The sequence below is a fragment of the Eutrigla gurnardus genome (assembly GCF_963514095.1).
Source record: "Eutrigla gurnardus genome assembly, chromosome: 8".
Lineage (NCBI taxonomy): Eukaryota > Metazoa > Chordata > Actinopteri > Perciformes > Triglidae > Eutrigla > Eutrigla gurnardus.
The window spans coordinates 23,905,388-23,919,654 of NC_139922.1; the positions used below are offsets into that span (position 1 = coordinate 23,905,388).

The window sequence follows — 14,267 nt, forward strand, 5'->3', positions numbered from 1 at the left end:
TGGTGGCACGGGGTTACAGTCGGATCCAGAGTGAGAGTGTCGGGGGGGGGGGGGGGGGGAGTGATGCAGAGGGAGGGGGTAGTCTTCGGCTCTGGTTAGTAGTTGTTGTGTTTCTTCGTGACTCGCGTTTCGTATCATATATGTGATGCAACAAATCACCTGGGGACAAATGAGATTCATTATGTCCTCACACATTTTTGCACACACGTTATTACGCATGCAACATACACTTAACAAGCTTGGCCCTGCTTTCACACACTGAAACACACACACACACATAGATATCTACATACATTCAAACACACTTGAGAGACAGTGGAGAAGAAGAATCTGTTGTATTCATCTTCTTGCATGCTAGGCTGCTGCTGCTGCTGCTGCCGCCGCTGCAGCGTATGTGTGTGTGTGTGTGTGTGTGGGTGTGTTAGTTCCCTTGGATGAGCACACACACGGATGAGGATGCAGCTGGGAGCATGAGTTCTGACCGAGAGGAGTATGACATGGTCTGCCAGAAAGCCGTGACCCTAATTGTTGACCTTTGCCTGCACAACAGCACGCTGTTGGATCAGGACACCTGTCAGGATTACCTCTTCCTGTTGTCCAGCCACAGCTCTGAACGCAAAGACCTAGGTAAGGACTATAATTAACTCCTCATCTATATTGGGTGAAAGGCAGCAGCCTTTCTAGTGTGCTTTGTAAGTATCCATGCTTAGTTTATCACGCAGAAGAAAGCTAATGAGGATTTTGTGTAGCGTTACTTGCAAGTGGGTGCCAAATTAGAATCAACATTTTTTTCTTCTTCTATTTAACATGTAGTTTTACCTCTTTTTTCCCCTTTTGTTTACCATATGTAATGGTCACGGATGGTTGCCCAGACAGAGCTTCGGCCGAGCCATTAATACAGCCTTAATGAGTTTTTGTGACCCCAGGGGCAACGGTGAACAATAGGTATATAAAACAAACTCACATTGACTCCTCAGTTGGCTCCAGAGAGCAGAGCTTCTATATACCGTTAATAGATAAGCCTTCAGGCTGACTAATGCCAGCTGATGTTGTCCCGACCACTCAGGCTTACAAAGAGAGGAAACAAACAAACCTTTTCAGAAATGTATGTTGCTGTGCCTGTGGAGAACAACAGAAAGCAGCGTGTGTTTTATCTGCTCTGCAAAGTTGAATGTAATTTTTGACTTATTCATGAGGGCGCGATTTACACATCTGTTGCAGCGTCGTGCATCTGTTGCTTTGGCACTTGTAGTGAGCTCTCTTTAAAGGAATAATCCCCCTCTTGTTAATAGAGCAGCTCTACTAAGGGCGCTTGCAGGCTTTAATTCCTCGTTGCGTGAATTCTAGTCGTGACAATGTGCCGTTAAATTTGGCAAATATAGGCTGAATCGTCATGAAGCAGAGAAATCTCATGAATTTTCTGTTGTATTGGAGATAACGTTATGCAAGATATGACCAAAGGGTGTGTGAACAATTGTAGCTTTACAGATGTAGAAAAGCACGTGTACAGGTTAAGGGATTTTAGATAGCTGAGATCAAACAAGGAACTGTTTCTGATTACAATTTCTTGAACAACACTTTATTTTTGCCTGAACTGGATTTAGAATACCAATGCAGTATATCAGGTGATTCACACACATACGTGTTCTTTAATCATTTGCTAATCCAGACAATTTCTCGCTAGTTTCTTGCAAATCCACGGACCTTTAGCTTTGTCAGCAGGTGCACAAGAAAGAGGATATATCGTTTGTGGCTGCTTTTTTCCGAGGATGGGTCCCTGTTCACAGAGTGCATGTCACACCAATCCTGACCAAATCCACTGTCAACTCACATCATTCTCAGCGGAGGAATTGAACGTACATTACAGTGCCACTGGCATCCACCACTGTGCTGCGGGGACATTAAATGCCATTGCATGTTATGCAGCCATTGATGTGAATTATTTCTGCCACATGGAAGCTAAACAAGCTGCTTCACATAATGTTAGAGGATGTGTAGGTTAGGAGGGGGGGTTGTATGAAATGTTCCTGTAAATATTTTTCTTTTCAATAATTCATAAATCCCACTAGGAGCACTATTGCAAACACTATGTTCAAAGAAATTTAGACAAAAAGATTTATGCTGAGGCTGCAACACATCTATGGCATCAAGAACACAAACCAAAAGCTAAAATATCCTTACTATGTTATTTGTGAGGATACATTGTTCTACTATAAAGTTGTAAATGTAAAATAAAAATTACATTTAAATAAAGATCAGCGGTATATATCCTGGGCTATATTTGGTATCAATTATAATAGAATTGAAGAAATTTACCATAGACCATCAACCATAGACTTTTTTTTAGATAAAAAGCAGTGGACATATCTTCTGGGTCTGAAAAGTGACGCTAAGGCTGAAGTGCCTTAGATTCTTTCTAATGGCCAGCAGGGGGCGACTGATTTGGGATTGAGACCGGGAACTCACCCAACTCCTCAGTGGATTTCTTACCTTAAACATTGTAAATATGGATTTATTGTCTCACCATCATATTGATTTTAGAAATTACTGTGCCATTTAGAGTAAAACAGATTATAACACACGTGTACTTTAGGGCATGACTTGTGATTATTGCTATTTTGGCGAACTGTCAACGCGGATAGAGGAGTAAACAGTCATAGTTTATTAGTTGATTGAGATTTTCTAAGATTCTGAATCATCAAGGTAGCCTAACTAGTAACTTGCATTGTCAAATATATTGTGAAGTTAAAAGTACAATATTTCTCTGTTATGAGGACTAGACGTATAAAGTGCATAAAATGGAAATAATCAAATTTACATAATCCATAAAATACAAGGTAGCTCAATATTGGACAGACGTACAATACTTGAGAGGCTGAAATGTACTTATTTACATTCCACCACCGACAGGAAAAGAACACACAATTATCTACAGAGCACAAAATTCTTCATAGATCTAGCTTCTTAATTTTGCTCTCACAGTGCAGCCGACTGATGCATTTAACATTAAAATGGACAAAAAGTTCTCCCGGGGGAGCAGGACCTCGAATGCATTAGAGGGAAATAAGTTAAGCTTTAAAACTTCCACTTTAAAATACAAAATTAGTAGTATAGGTGTTCCTTCCAAATGTTTAATAATGAAACCGAGCACACAAAAAATAATTGAGCACACAAAAAGTAATCGAGCACCCAAAGAGTAAGGAGAATTCCAATTTCAGACACACTATTATTTTAAACTTGCAAAAGTGTGCTGCATGTTTTCCGTTTCCCAATACTTTTCTCATTACTCCATGAACCTCGAGAAGCAGTTTTCACAGAATACATACACTTGTGACAAAAAAACCATTATGCATTCACATAGTGTTTCTACTTTCTTTACTGCTTCAGATGGTCACATTATCAATAAACTCTATTGCTCCAGACTACAAAAAAAGTTGCATTTTTCAAATCTTTCTCAGCTTTTAGGGCGATTTAAGAATTTCTTAAAATGAATTGCTTTAATTTGCCCAGTTTTTCTGTTGTGACAGCGCACAAGCACACATTAGGGTTGCAAACATACAGCTGTTCTCATATACATCTCTAGCTATCAGGGTAACAGCAGCAGTCATTTGTGAGTAAAAGTTCCCTTTAGGGGTGTGAATCTTTGGCTTCACAGCGATTCGATTCGATTAACGATACAGTAGGCGATTCGATTCAAGGACAATTTAGTTTTTTTTGTGACGATTCGATTCAGTAACTTGTAACCAAAATTCTATATCCGTGAAATAAACATGCAATAATGCAAGTGAGACTATCTGTATTCTTCTGAAAGGTGAAAAATAACATATTTATTCTAGAAAAAAGTAAACCTGCATAATATTTTATGCTGAATACAAAAATGTAATTAAACATTGCTCAGTTATTTTGAACATTATTCAGTAGACCACATGCTGGGAGGGGAGAGAGTGTCTTAAACGTATTAAAACATTAATCATAAGTAAGAATCACGATTCATCGGATTAAATACATTCATATTGATTATTGGTGAAGCCAAAACGATTCATTCTATTTATTTATTGTAGCAGATCGATTTAGTAGAATCTATTCATCGATTCATCGATTAATCGAATGAAACGTTACACCTCTAGTTCCCTTCCAAACTCCCAGCTGTTCCCCTCACTATTTTGATTGATTAAGATCAAATAAGAATGACTGATTGGAAAGCCTGAGACTTTAATTCCCTAGATAATAACCCATTGTCTATATTGACCAATTTGTTGAGACTTGAGTTGGCTGATTGTATTTCAATCAAGGCTGCGCGAGACCCACCTGCTGTGTGTGTGAAAGACAACAGAAGACTTTTTCAGGGATCGGAGTCTCACACTCTGCTGAGCGAACGTTTCCCACTGATCAACTGCCTGCCTAAGGTATTGATATTTACTGAGAGCTAATACAAGTTACAAAACACATCCCATGAGCCTGTGTAGCTCCTGAACAGCCGGATGCACTCTTAACCCACCTTTCCGCCCTCGACACAAACCCCTCTGTCATTATCAGCCGCAGCTTCACGTATGTGAGCTTTGAATGGATGATGTTTATTTTTTTGGATCATGCTATTTCTTCGCACGCCCATCTCATCTTGAGGTTTATTTAACAAGACCTTGGCTGGCAGAGGACATTAGCATCAGCAAATCATTCATTTAGTTCCTACTAGTATCCACTCGCTCTGTGTCCGTGGTATTTGCAGGGACGCGGTGGTGCATTGCAGGTTGAATCCGAAACAGAAAAACAAGAACATCAAATTAACTGCACTGTGGAGATTAGAACCACATTCGAACCACTGTGCCTTTCAATAATTAATACCCACCGTCGGTGTGTTTTATCGATACAGCATTTCACTGTAGACCACAGAAGAACCAGACAGACCTGAAAAATACCTGTCATTAAAAGACCAAGTGCAGTCCTCACAGGCTTGTGCTATCATTACTGTAATCACGACAATAATAAAACAATAAATAAACCGATATCTTTCACCTGATGACATTAACTCCAGCAAGGTGGAGCAGGGAAATAGATCCCACGATGCAGAATTAGATGTGTTTATGTATTTATCCAGCCGTCATCCTTTCTTTGCGCCTGAACACAAGTGTGAAGGTGTATCTAATGTAATGTATGACTATTTACATGACACCGGGGGTTCAGATCCAAACGGATACGCTAGAGTGGGGTCAATGAGGTGGTTCAGCAGCAGGAGGATAATGACCAAGTGGAACACATTTTTCATTAAAGTTAATGTGCTAAAGACAAAAGTCAAACAGTGGCCTGAATACCAATCAGCTGTTCTGTAAGCAGCCTGTGAACGGCATTACAAACAGGAACGCCTTCATCTTTCTTTCTCTAAGGGCTCCTCTGGTGTTTCCTCCCCCCCCCACACACACACACATTTTTATTCTGAGGCTCAACTGCAACAAGGATGTCCCCCGAAGGCACTAATTTCAAGTGATGTTATCTACTCCCCGGTGGAACAGCTGTGGAACTATCATGAATGCGAATCTATCTCACTGAATAAATAATAAAAAAAAATCCTTCTTCCTCAAGACTCCATAGTGCAGACACCAACACACTGCGTTTCACCTTTGTCAGTGTTTCTCTCCCTCTCTCTCTGCGTGGCTTTCTCCTACAAAGTGCATCAGTGTCATTAATGACAAAAGTGTTAGGAGGATGAGTAATGTAGAAACCTGCTGCATGCTATCCAGGCCAGCACCCTGGGCAAAGCCTCCGCCGAGCTATTGAGCGGTAACATCGGTTTATTGATTAAAGAGTCAGGCCCCGAGCAAGCTGAGCTGCGTTGGCCTTACAGGGCTGGCAAAAAAGACACAACAGAGCATGGGAAAATTATTTTCCACCCCGAAACATTATACTACAACGTGGCATCAATATACAACAATTAACCGTTGGCTTGGCACCGTCTCGCTTAGTTACGGTCGACAACGAAAACAAGGCCGCATTTGATACGTGATGTTCATGGTAATGTTTTACACAACGGGTCCTTGATTTCAGACGGAGGTCAATTAAAGCAGGTTTCTCACGCAGGCATCCTTCAGCCTCTGTATGCAACGCATCAGGCTTTCTACTAACACCAGTATAACCCATCCGTGTCGTTATTATTGCTCAGAGCAACTGAAGTAGTATAAAGTGGCACTAAAGTCCACTTCGGGGTGGGATGGACCTACAAAGATTAGATTAGTGGTGTGAGCGAGCTTTCCAGACGTGCTAATCATTGCAAGCTCACAGAAATAATCCATTCTTACACTCTTTTTTAAGTTTTTTTTACTGAAGAGAAACATCTTTATACAGCAGGTATCACTCTGACTACAGCCCATAAACACACGACAGACTATCGGCCTCCTGCATTAAGGGATGGTATAAGTTTTTGGTAGAAGCTGAGAAGGGGAAAAGAAAGTGGTTCTTAGCCTTTTGTTTAACCTCATTTGACTTTCTCACATGATCAATGTCAAGCTCTTCTCGTTCCCCTCTTTTCTAACGAACCCTCTAGTACCTTCTTGTGTCTCAGAGTTTTGACTGGCTGGTTTTGGTTCATGCTGCTGTCAGAAAGGCTGTTGAGCTGTCTGTCACCGTGAAGGATTTAGGGGCCTACGGGGGCCGATGCTCCCGTCAAGCACGCAGGGTTGACAGCGTAGATCAAACATGGGTCCCGCACACTTCATCACACAAATGAACGTGGAGACTTAGAGGGTAATTTCACTAAATGGTTGAACACTTTAAGTCTTTACACGATGGGGACGTGATGAATAAATGACAGGAAATGCTAAATAGCCTGCATATAGTATATGTCTCGTGCTCTTATTGTGAAAGGTAAGTACAGGAGTGGATAAACAAACAAAGAGAGACGGTTTGCCTCTGGATAAAGGGAAGGCTGAAGCATAAAGCAATGAATCTGATCATGTTTTTCAATACAGACATACAATAACATCCTGTTTCCAGTCGTGGAAAGGAGAAATTAATCACGCTATAAAAATATTTTCTGACCTACCTTCTGAAGAACCTTGAAAGTTAATGTATTTCATGATAGATGCCACCAAAACTGTGGAAGCACAGCGAGGCAATGTCACGGGCTTTTGGAAAGTCAACATTTACACAAACATTATAGCAAAACATTTAACATATTTGGGCTGCGTTCAGGGTCACTAATGCATGGGTACAGCAATATCGTTTTGGGGTAGAAAGTCTTGGAATTACAGCATATTTTTGCTAAAAGCCGTTACGTATGACTTTAAAGGTGCATGTGCACTAATAGTGTACCCAAAAATACTCGATTTCTCAGTTCCTTTAAAACTACTACTCCCTTTTCCACTCGACCTACATTTAAGTGCCATTAGCAAGTATTCCATTGGTATCTTATTCATACAATGAAATGACACTGCAAATCCTGGGCTACGTTATAAAGTGTTAACAAATCTTTTTCTCTCTCGAGCCGATTAAATTCCTCCAGGGAGGCGTACATAATTCACATCATTTTATGATTAAACCATATACGCGCGCATATATTTTCTTGTTAAGTGGAGTCGCTTGCTGAGGAAGTGTTGCTATTCTCACGCGTGTCTGAATAACACACACGAGGTCCACTCAACAGAAGAGTGTGAGCTTTTTTTAATCGGTTGCCTCCGGGTGAAGAATGTGAGATATTTTCCTTCTACTGTAACAGCCCACAGGCTACGACAAGATAATGAGGAGGAGGTCTACTTAAAATCCGCAAATTAGAAAGAGACGTTGCTGCATGCGTGAAAGGCTAAATTAAACACAAATACCAATGCTTAAGGGGCGAACCTGCGCTGCATAGTTTTATGCTATGATGCAAACAGGGTACTGAATCTTTACGCCATGTGTAATGACAGTGACTGAAGATGTTTTCCTTCTTGGTTTTTTTTTGAGAAAATATAATAATATATTAAAAAAGCCCATTAAAGAATGTGTAGAATAACGTTTTTTTTAGATTCTAGACTGTATGCTTTTGTGCCTGCCTATAAAATCATGTATTCGTGAGCTGCCAGCAAATGTGTTAGTCACAGTGCACCTAGAACATATGGTGCCTTGGGCCCTCCATCACTTCAGAGTATACCCTTCCCATTTCCTGGAATCTCCGCTGCTTCCTATATTTTGTGTTTTCACTTATATCACCATTAACCGTCCCCCGAGGAAACATGACCCACAAGAGAAGTACAATCAGGGTAGATGGGAGATGGGGGGAAGGACAGACTGAATAACAACCTCATGGCAAAAGACTAGAGGCATGGAAGGGCATGGCCAGCATGTCAATACGTGTGTTGTTGTTGTTTATGAGTCTTTTGACCATGTTTGAATAAAAACAAAAGGCAGAATTCAATTTATTTTCTTGCCATCTTTGAACACAACTGGAGGTTTCCAATTTGAGGTTTGTTGTGACATTTCATCCTCTGATTATATTAACGGGCTCTGCAAAGCAGCTGCTGTCTGCTCTGAAATGATGTTACCTAAGCTGACAAGAATTGATGCAATGACCTTACAACTTGTCCACAAGCGGAAAATTGCGTGAAACATTGGAGATGTGAAAACAGTCTCTGTCAGCCACTATTGTTCATCACTAATATTACACCAGTGGAACGACAGTAGAATGTGACTCAGGAGATCAGAGGAGTCAAAGCGTTCTTGGAGAAGAGAAATAATGCAACATATAGGAAAGTATACAAACAGCCAGACATCATGAAGGTATAATCACCTCTTACACACACACACACACACACACACACACACACAGACACACTGGGGGCCATGTTCCATTATTCATCAACAGACACGTCCTTTAAATTTGCATATTTCATTTATCTGTTAGATGCAGTAATACATATCCAGATATAGGTTCTGCTCTCTGACAAAATTACTGGAAAATGCATTAATTCAGAGGCAGAGGTACAAGGTTTACCCAGAAGAAAACAATGTGACAAAAAGTTTATCAGAAAAGAAAAAGTGGAACTTTTTTCTGAAACATATGAATAATTCTAACAGACAGGCGAGTTCCAACTTATGGGTAACATTATTACCAGCCATGACAGCAACGTCGGTTCTGATTTCACCTTGTGGATCGGTATGTTTGTTGTGGCATTGATTTCCTCTAGTTTACAGTTAAATGTGTGTAAATCAGCACTCAAAGTGCAGCTCCGTAACATCTGGATGAGTGAAAAGTAGAAATGATAAGCAGTAAGATGCATACCTTCCAAATGCAATACAGTTAATTTTTCCCATAGACAATGACACACGAGTCACAGTTAGAGCACTGCTATGGTTTGGGACATTATGGTTAATTCATCAGTACAAAATAATAATAACAACAACAACAACAACAACAATAATACACTTTCAAGAATCAATTATCAAAAATAATCAGGAACCAGGAATTCATTACAAAATAACAAGACTTTTAACTGTTTCCACGTCTAGAAAATAGCTGATCTGCATATGTATCAGCAGGTCGATTACAATTTGAATATTAATAATTTCCCCTTACATGACAAGGGGGCATATCTGTTGGCATATCAGTATCATACATTGTCGTGAATTCTTCCCCTTAGTGGTAATTAATCTTATAACAGGTGAAACGTGTTGGGAGAATGACAGGAATGAGTCGCCCCGCCCAAGCTATTAGTAATGACTGGGGGTCACTTATGGAAATCCCTCTTTGTAAATACGTTTTACACATGGGGATCCTCCCCCCGGTAGATCCTAGAGCCCCCCCCCCCACACAATTTGACAAGCTAATCCTCAGCCAAGCATGTAATTAAGAACAGAGTCTGGTATCCTGGGAATGCAATGCATGCGTGTGACATGAGAGTGAAGCAGCGCTCTGTGTCATCAGTGTGCAAACTAATCACCTGTCACTGGCCGTTACTGACCAAACAGTCACTAATGTGTCCCAGGAGCCTGCTTTGGATAGAGAGAGAGAGAGAGAGAGAGAGAGAGAGAGAGAGAGAGCGAGAGAGAGAGAGAGAGACAGAGACAGAGACAGAGAGACAGAGGAGGAGCATGGAGAGCCGAAGTCCCAGCCCTTCCAGGGATCATCAGAAAAGATTTATATGTTAGTCAACGGCAAGAGACAAGTCATTTTTTGGTCTTGTTTGAATTGTGCCATGACTTACAAATATGATGATTGCCAATTTTAAAAGATCATTTTGCATGAGTTTGAACTGCATCTCGTCTTGCACAATGTACGTCAACATGGCCATTCCCTTGGAAAGACTGCACAGTCTCTCGTGGAAGCTACAATGCCTGTATGGGTCTTACTTGTCCTTTTGCTTCCCGGCTAAATTAGACAAGCCAAAGTTGCAGCCATGTTGCTGTTGGTGAGGTTCATTGTTCAAGAGGAGAGATGTAGTTCACAAACGACAAAACTAATAACTGGTACTAGAACAAACTGTGACTTTCTTGACGTGCAAAATTGACAAACATCATATATGAAATTCATTGAACAATTCAAACGGGATACAAAAACTGACGTACATATTTCTTTTTACAAAATAAGGTCCCATGATGGAAACCGGATGAGGGTGGACTTCACCTCTCTGTTATTAAGTGGTGAACATTATTAAACATTATGAAATGACAACAAACGTTCTGTCACATGCGCAGGATGTTTCCTATGGATATTTCTAAATGTTACTAGCCTGGGTGAGGTGTTGAGGTTTGTAGCCTGAGGCATGAAGCAGCATTCTGAGTGGTATTATCACTGTATTACCATAGCATTATTATCCTTCCATTGCAGCAGAAATTGCACATGTACCTAAAGGGTTTGTTACTGAGAATCTACTGTAGTCAGCAGTCTGTGCTGCATTATATTATAATGACCAGATTTTCTTCTACCTTTCTATGGTTGTTGATGACTCAGATAATAACTGAAATACAGGCACACTATCTTTAAAGATGCTGTCATTTTTAATTTTATAATATAGTATCAAATGTCAACAAGAAAGCAACTTGGCCATATCAATTTTAAAAAAGTGATGCTATTTCAATGATGTTTTAAGTTGTTTTTTAATAAAGAAGGTATTGAAGGCTTAAGAATATAGTAATATTTACTATTTGTCACAAGACAGACACACAATGCGATCCAAAGGGACTTTATTGACATACCTTCCATGGAGATTGACTTCTGTTTTTTAAAAAGGAGTTTTTTTAGACATTTGGGGCCAGTATCACTTGTTGCATATTTACTAATGCAGCAGACACAGAGCAATATTAGCATTCGTTTCAAGTCGTCTTTCTGGCCTCCTTACGATCTAATATTAATTCTTCTTGTTGCAATGTGGCTCTCCACCAACTCCTGAGAGGAATATCTGTCTCTTTAGCTGCTAAATACTATGTTCATCAGATAGTTGCTAACTGTGTCTGTTTTTAGCTGACAACAGCTGCTTTCAGCTGCTAGAAAGGGGCATGATGAGAGTAGAGAGTGAAGCTAAACATTAAAATTGTTAATTTTTTTTTAATTCATAAATTCCTTACAGGCTGTTAAAAGTCAGCCCCCCCCCTGCCATTACACAGCTGACCATGATTAAATCTCCTTTCAAGGATACCCTTCACGTGAATTCACTGCGGACCCACTCCCATCGCGGTGAGTTGCCTTTGCATATCAAGGTTCACATGGTAATGACTCCGCAACACCCTATAGAATGCAAACATAACACATCTGACAGGACGGCCGCGGCTGAAGTGAATTTATGTCGGTATTGGAGAGCTTCCCTGCATTCAGAGTAGAGCAGGTCAGTCTGAGAGAGGAAATGGAAACACTCTCCCAGGACTGTTCAAATCACTAGAGAGAAGTCCTGTAATATTCGGCCTCCACCTGACTTGATAAGGAACTGCCACAGCCCCCTGAAAGATATATATATATATATATATATATATGCCTGGTCCAGCAAAGAGCTTGTGTGCTTAACCTTTGTAAGGATCAGTGTCGAAAAATAACAATCACTAGCCAGGTTTTAGACTATACTAACTCAACGTAACTTAAAGTCATTTTTTTGATCATATTCACTGAAGCCGACACATAAATCATCCGGTTTTAGAAAAAAAAGAAGCGTGCCTTTACATGCAGTAGATCCTGTTGTTAGTTTTTCAGAAAATCGACAGCGCCCGGATCATCCTGTCCAATCAGCACGCAGGGCTGTGTTCGTGCACACACAGAGCCCCTCCCCCCTCGGCTCGTACCACTATCACAGGGGGGAGGCGGAGGGAAGTAGCAACAAGCTTCCTATTCCTCGTTAAAAACCGAAACGAGGAGGTCCAAAACAACCAAGGAAAAGAAAACACCGGTGGAAAAGAAGGGAAAAAAGAAAGATGGCGACGGGGCCTATGATCTAAGGGATTTCAAAGGGCACAGAGTCGAGGAGAAGGAGCTCGGTGGTCGTGGGGGAGGAGCGTGAGAGTTCCGACTGGGACTTTAATTTACTTAAGTCGGTTACAAATTGCAACTTCATAGCTAAATAACGCCAAATCCTCGACACTGCACCTTTAAATAAAATATCTGATTACTTCTTCCACCACTTACCATTCCCTTCCTAATGTATCGTTGTATGAGATGTAGTGTTTACATCCCCTCTGTCATCACTGGAAACCATCATGAGAAGAGCTCACATTTCTATGAAACGAGAGTATTTTGAAAGTATAATGCCATTTCTGTCCCTTCTTAATAGAAGCATAAGATGCTCCTCCATCCCATGATGCTCTCATTCCTGCACCTCTTGCGTATCTTATTTAACCTCCTTCCCATCCTTTCTAGAGTTAATGCACACTTCCAGGTCTGCCTTGCTGATGCATGGGAGGATTTCAGGGGGCTGTAATAAATCTCCTCTGGCAAGTACCTGAGTGGATTTTGATTTTTATTCTCGAAGCACCAGGCTCCGGGGAACACAGTCCTCCAGCCTGAGCTCAGTTCCCTTTGAACTCGACTTAGATTTTCTCGCTGGGCCACAAGCCATAAGCAGATCTGATGTGTTGTGAGACCCAAGAGGACAGGAGACTCCTGATGTATTGTCCATTGGAAGGAGGATTTTTTTAAGACACCTCAAATATTGCATCCCCAGCAAATTGCCTCCGTGTATCAAGTGTTAATGTATTCTTTTTGGGAGCCTTCGAAAAGGGCTAAGATCTGGTCATCATCAATTCTGAGATGTAACATTTGTAATGATCCGTGGCAGTTTTTATTGGTGCTGCCATTCAAAGAAAGAGTCTTAGACTCTCGAGGATCTCTTAGTTGCTAAATAAACGTATTTTCCTGGCAAGAAGATGTTTCATTGAATCAGTTGAGTGCAGCTTTATAAATGGAAGGCGGCCACTGATAAATCATTTAACTAATGATCCAAGTCTGTGTTTCCCTTTTTTTTCCTGGAGACCCACTTTTAAACAATAACAAGGCATCGCGACCCAATTCACAAAAAGTACTTATCTATAAATTATAAGAAGGCTTTACACGTGAATGAACATTTCCAAACATTCTAACTGACATTTCTGCATCACGTTGTATTATTTGGAATCAGATAAAGCACAACTTAATTTTATATACGTGTTATTGTTATACAGTATCAGTAATGCAGCTTTAAGTTGTGTCAAATCTGGCAAGTGATGCTATATTTATGTCCAAATCAAGCACATTTTTTTTATTTGTATAGTACTGAAAGGGGGCTCGGTGTAACAGTGTCTGTGAATCAGGGTTAGGGGCTTTACTTTCAATACCACATGGCACAAAACACAAACAAGGCTGTATATACAAGCACACTGTAAGTAAAAATAATTTTGTGGTAAAAAGATATAACGCGGCTGATTTATGGATGCATTTTAAGTAGGTGAGGTAGGACCAACCAGATCTTTTCTCTCCTTTTAAAAGCACCCTGTGACATGGCACTCTGACATTTTCACAATGAAGAGGGCGATAAGGGCCGAATGACTCACAAAAGCTTCCCCAAGTGTATATTAAGGCTTCTGTGTGTCATTGTCAGGTAAGGGATTACATTCGGTGAGAATCTTAACTTTAACCAGAGCAGAAAATCGTGCTTCTGTTCCTCGGAACACCATCACCTATGTATTTTCTACACAAGACATTTTAAATTAACTTGAAGGGCAACATACAAAATAATAATAAAAAAAAAAGACAAACTGTGTGGGAAGTTACACATCATGTATTCTTTTTAGTTAAATCAAAGTTCAAGAGGGGATCACTGACCATTTTGTGAGGGATTTATAAT

General features: G+C 40.4%; 1 protein-coding gene across 1 annotated transcript in view; it reads left to right on the forward strand.

The window, feature by feature from the left end:
- The first annotated feature begins 379 nt into the window (after positions 1 to 379).
- Positions 380 to 14,267, forward strand: part of syt6a (synaptotagmin VIa) — a 47,540-nt gene continuing 33,652 nt past the window's right edge. Inside the window, exon 1 of the mRNA XM_084016489.1 lies at positions 380 to 627. Within this exon, the coding sequence (XP_083872615.1) occupies positions 435 to 627 (193 nt within the window). The 5' untranslated portion in view covers positions 380 to 434. The remainder of the gene's footprint in view (positions 628 to 14,267) is intronic.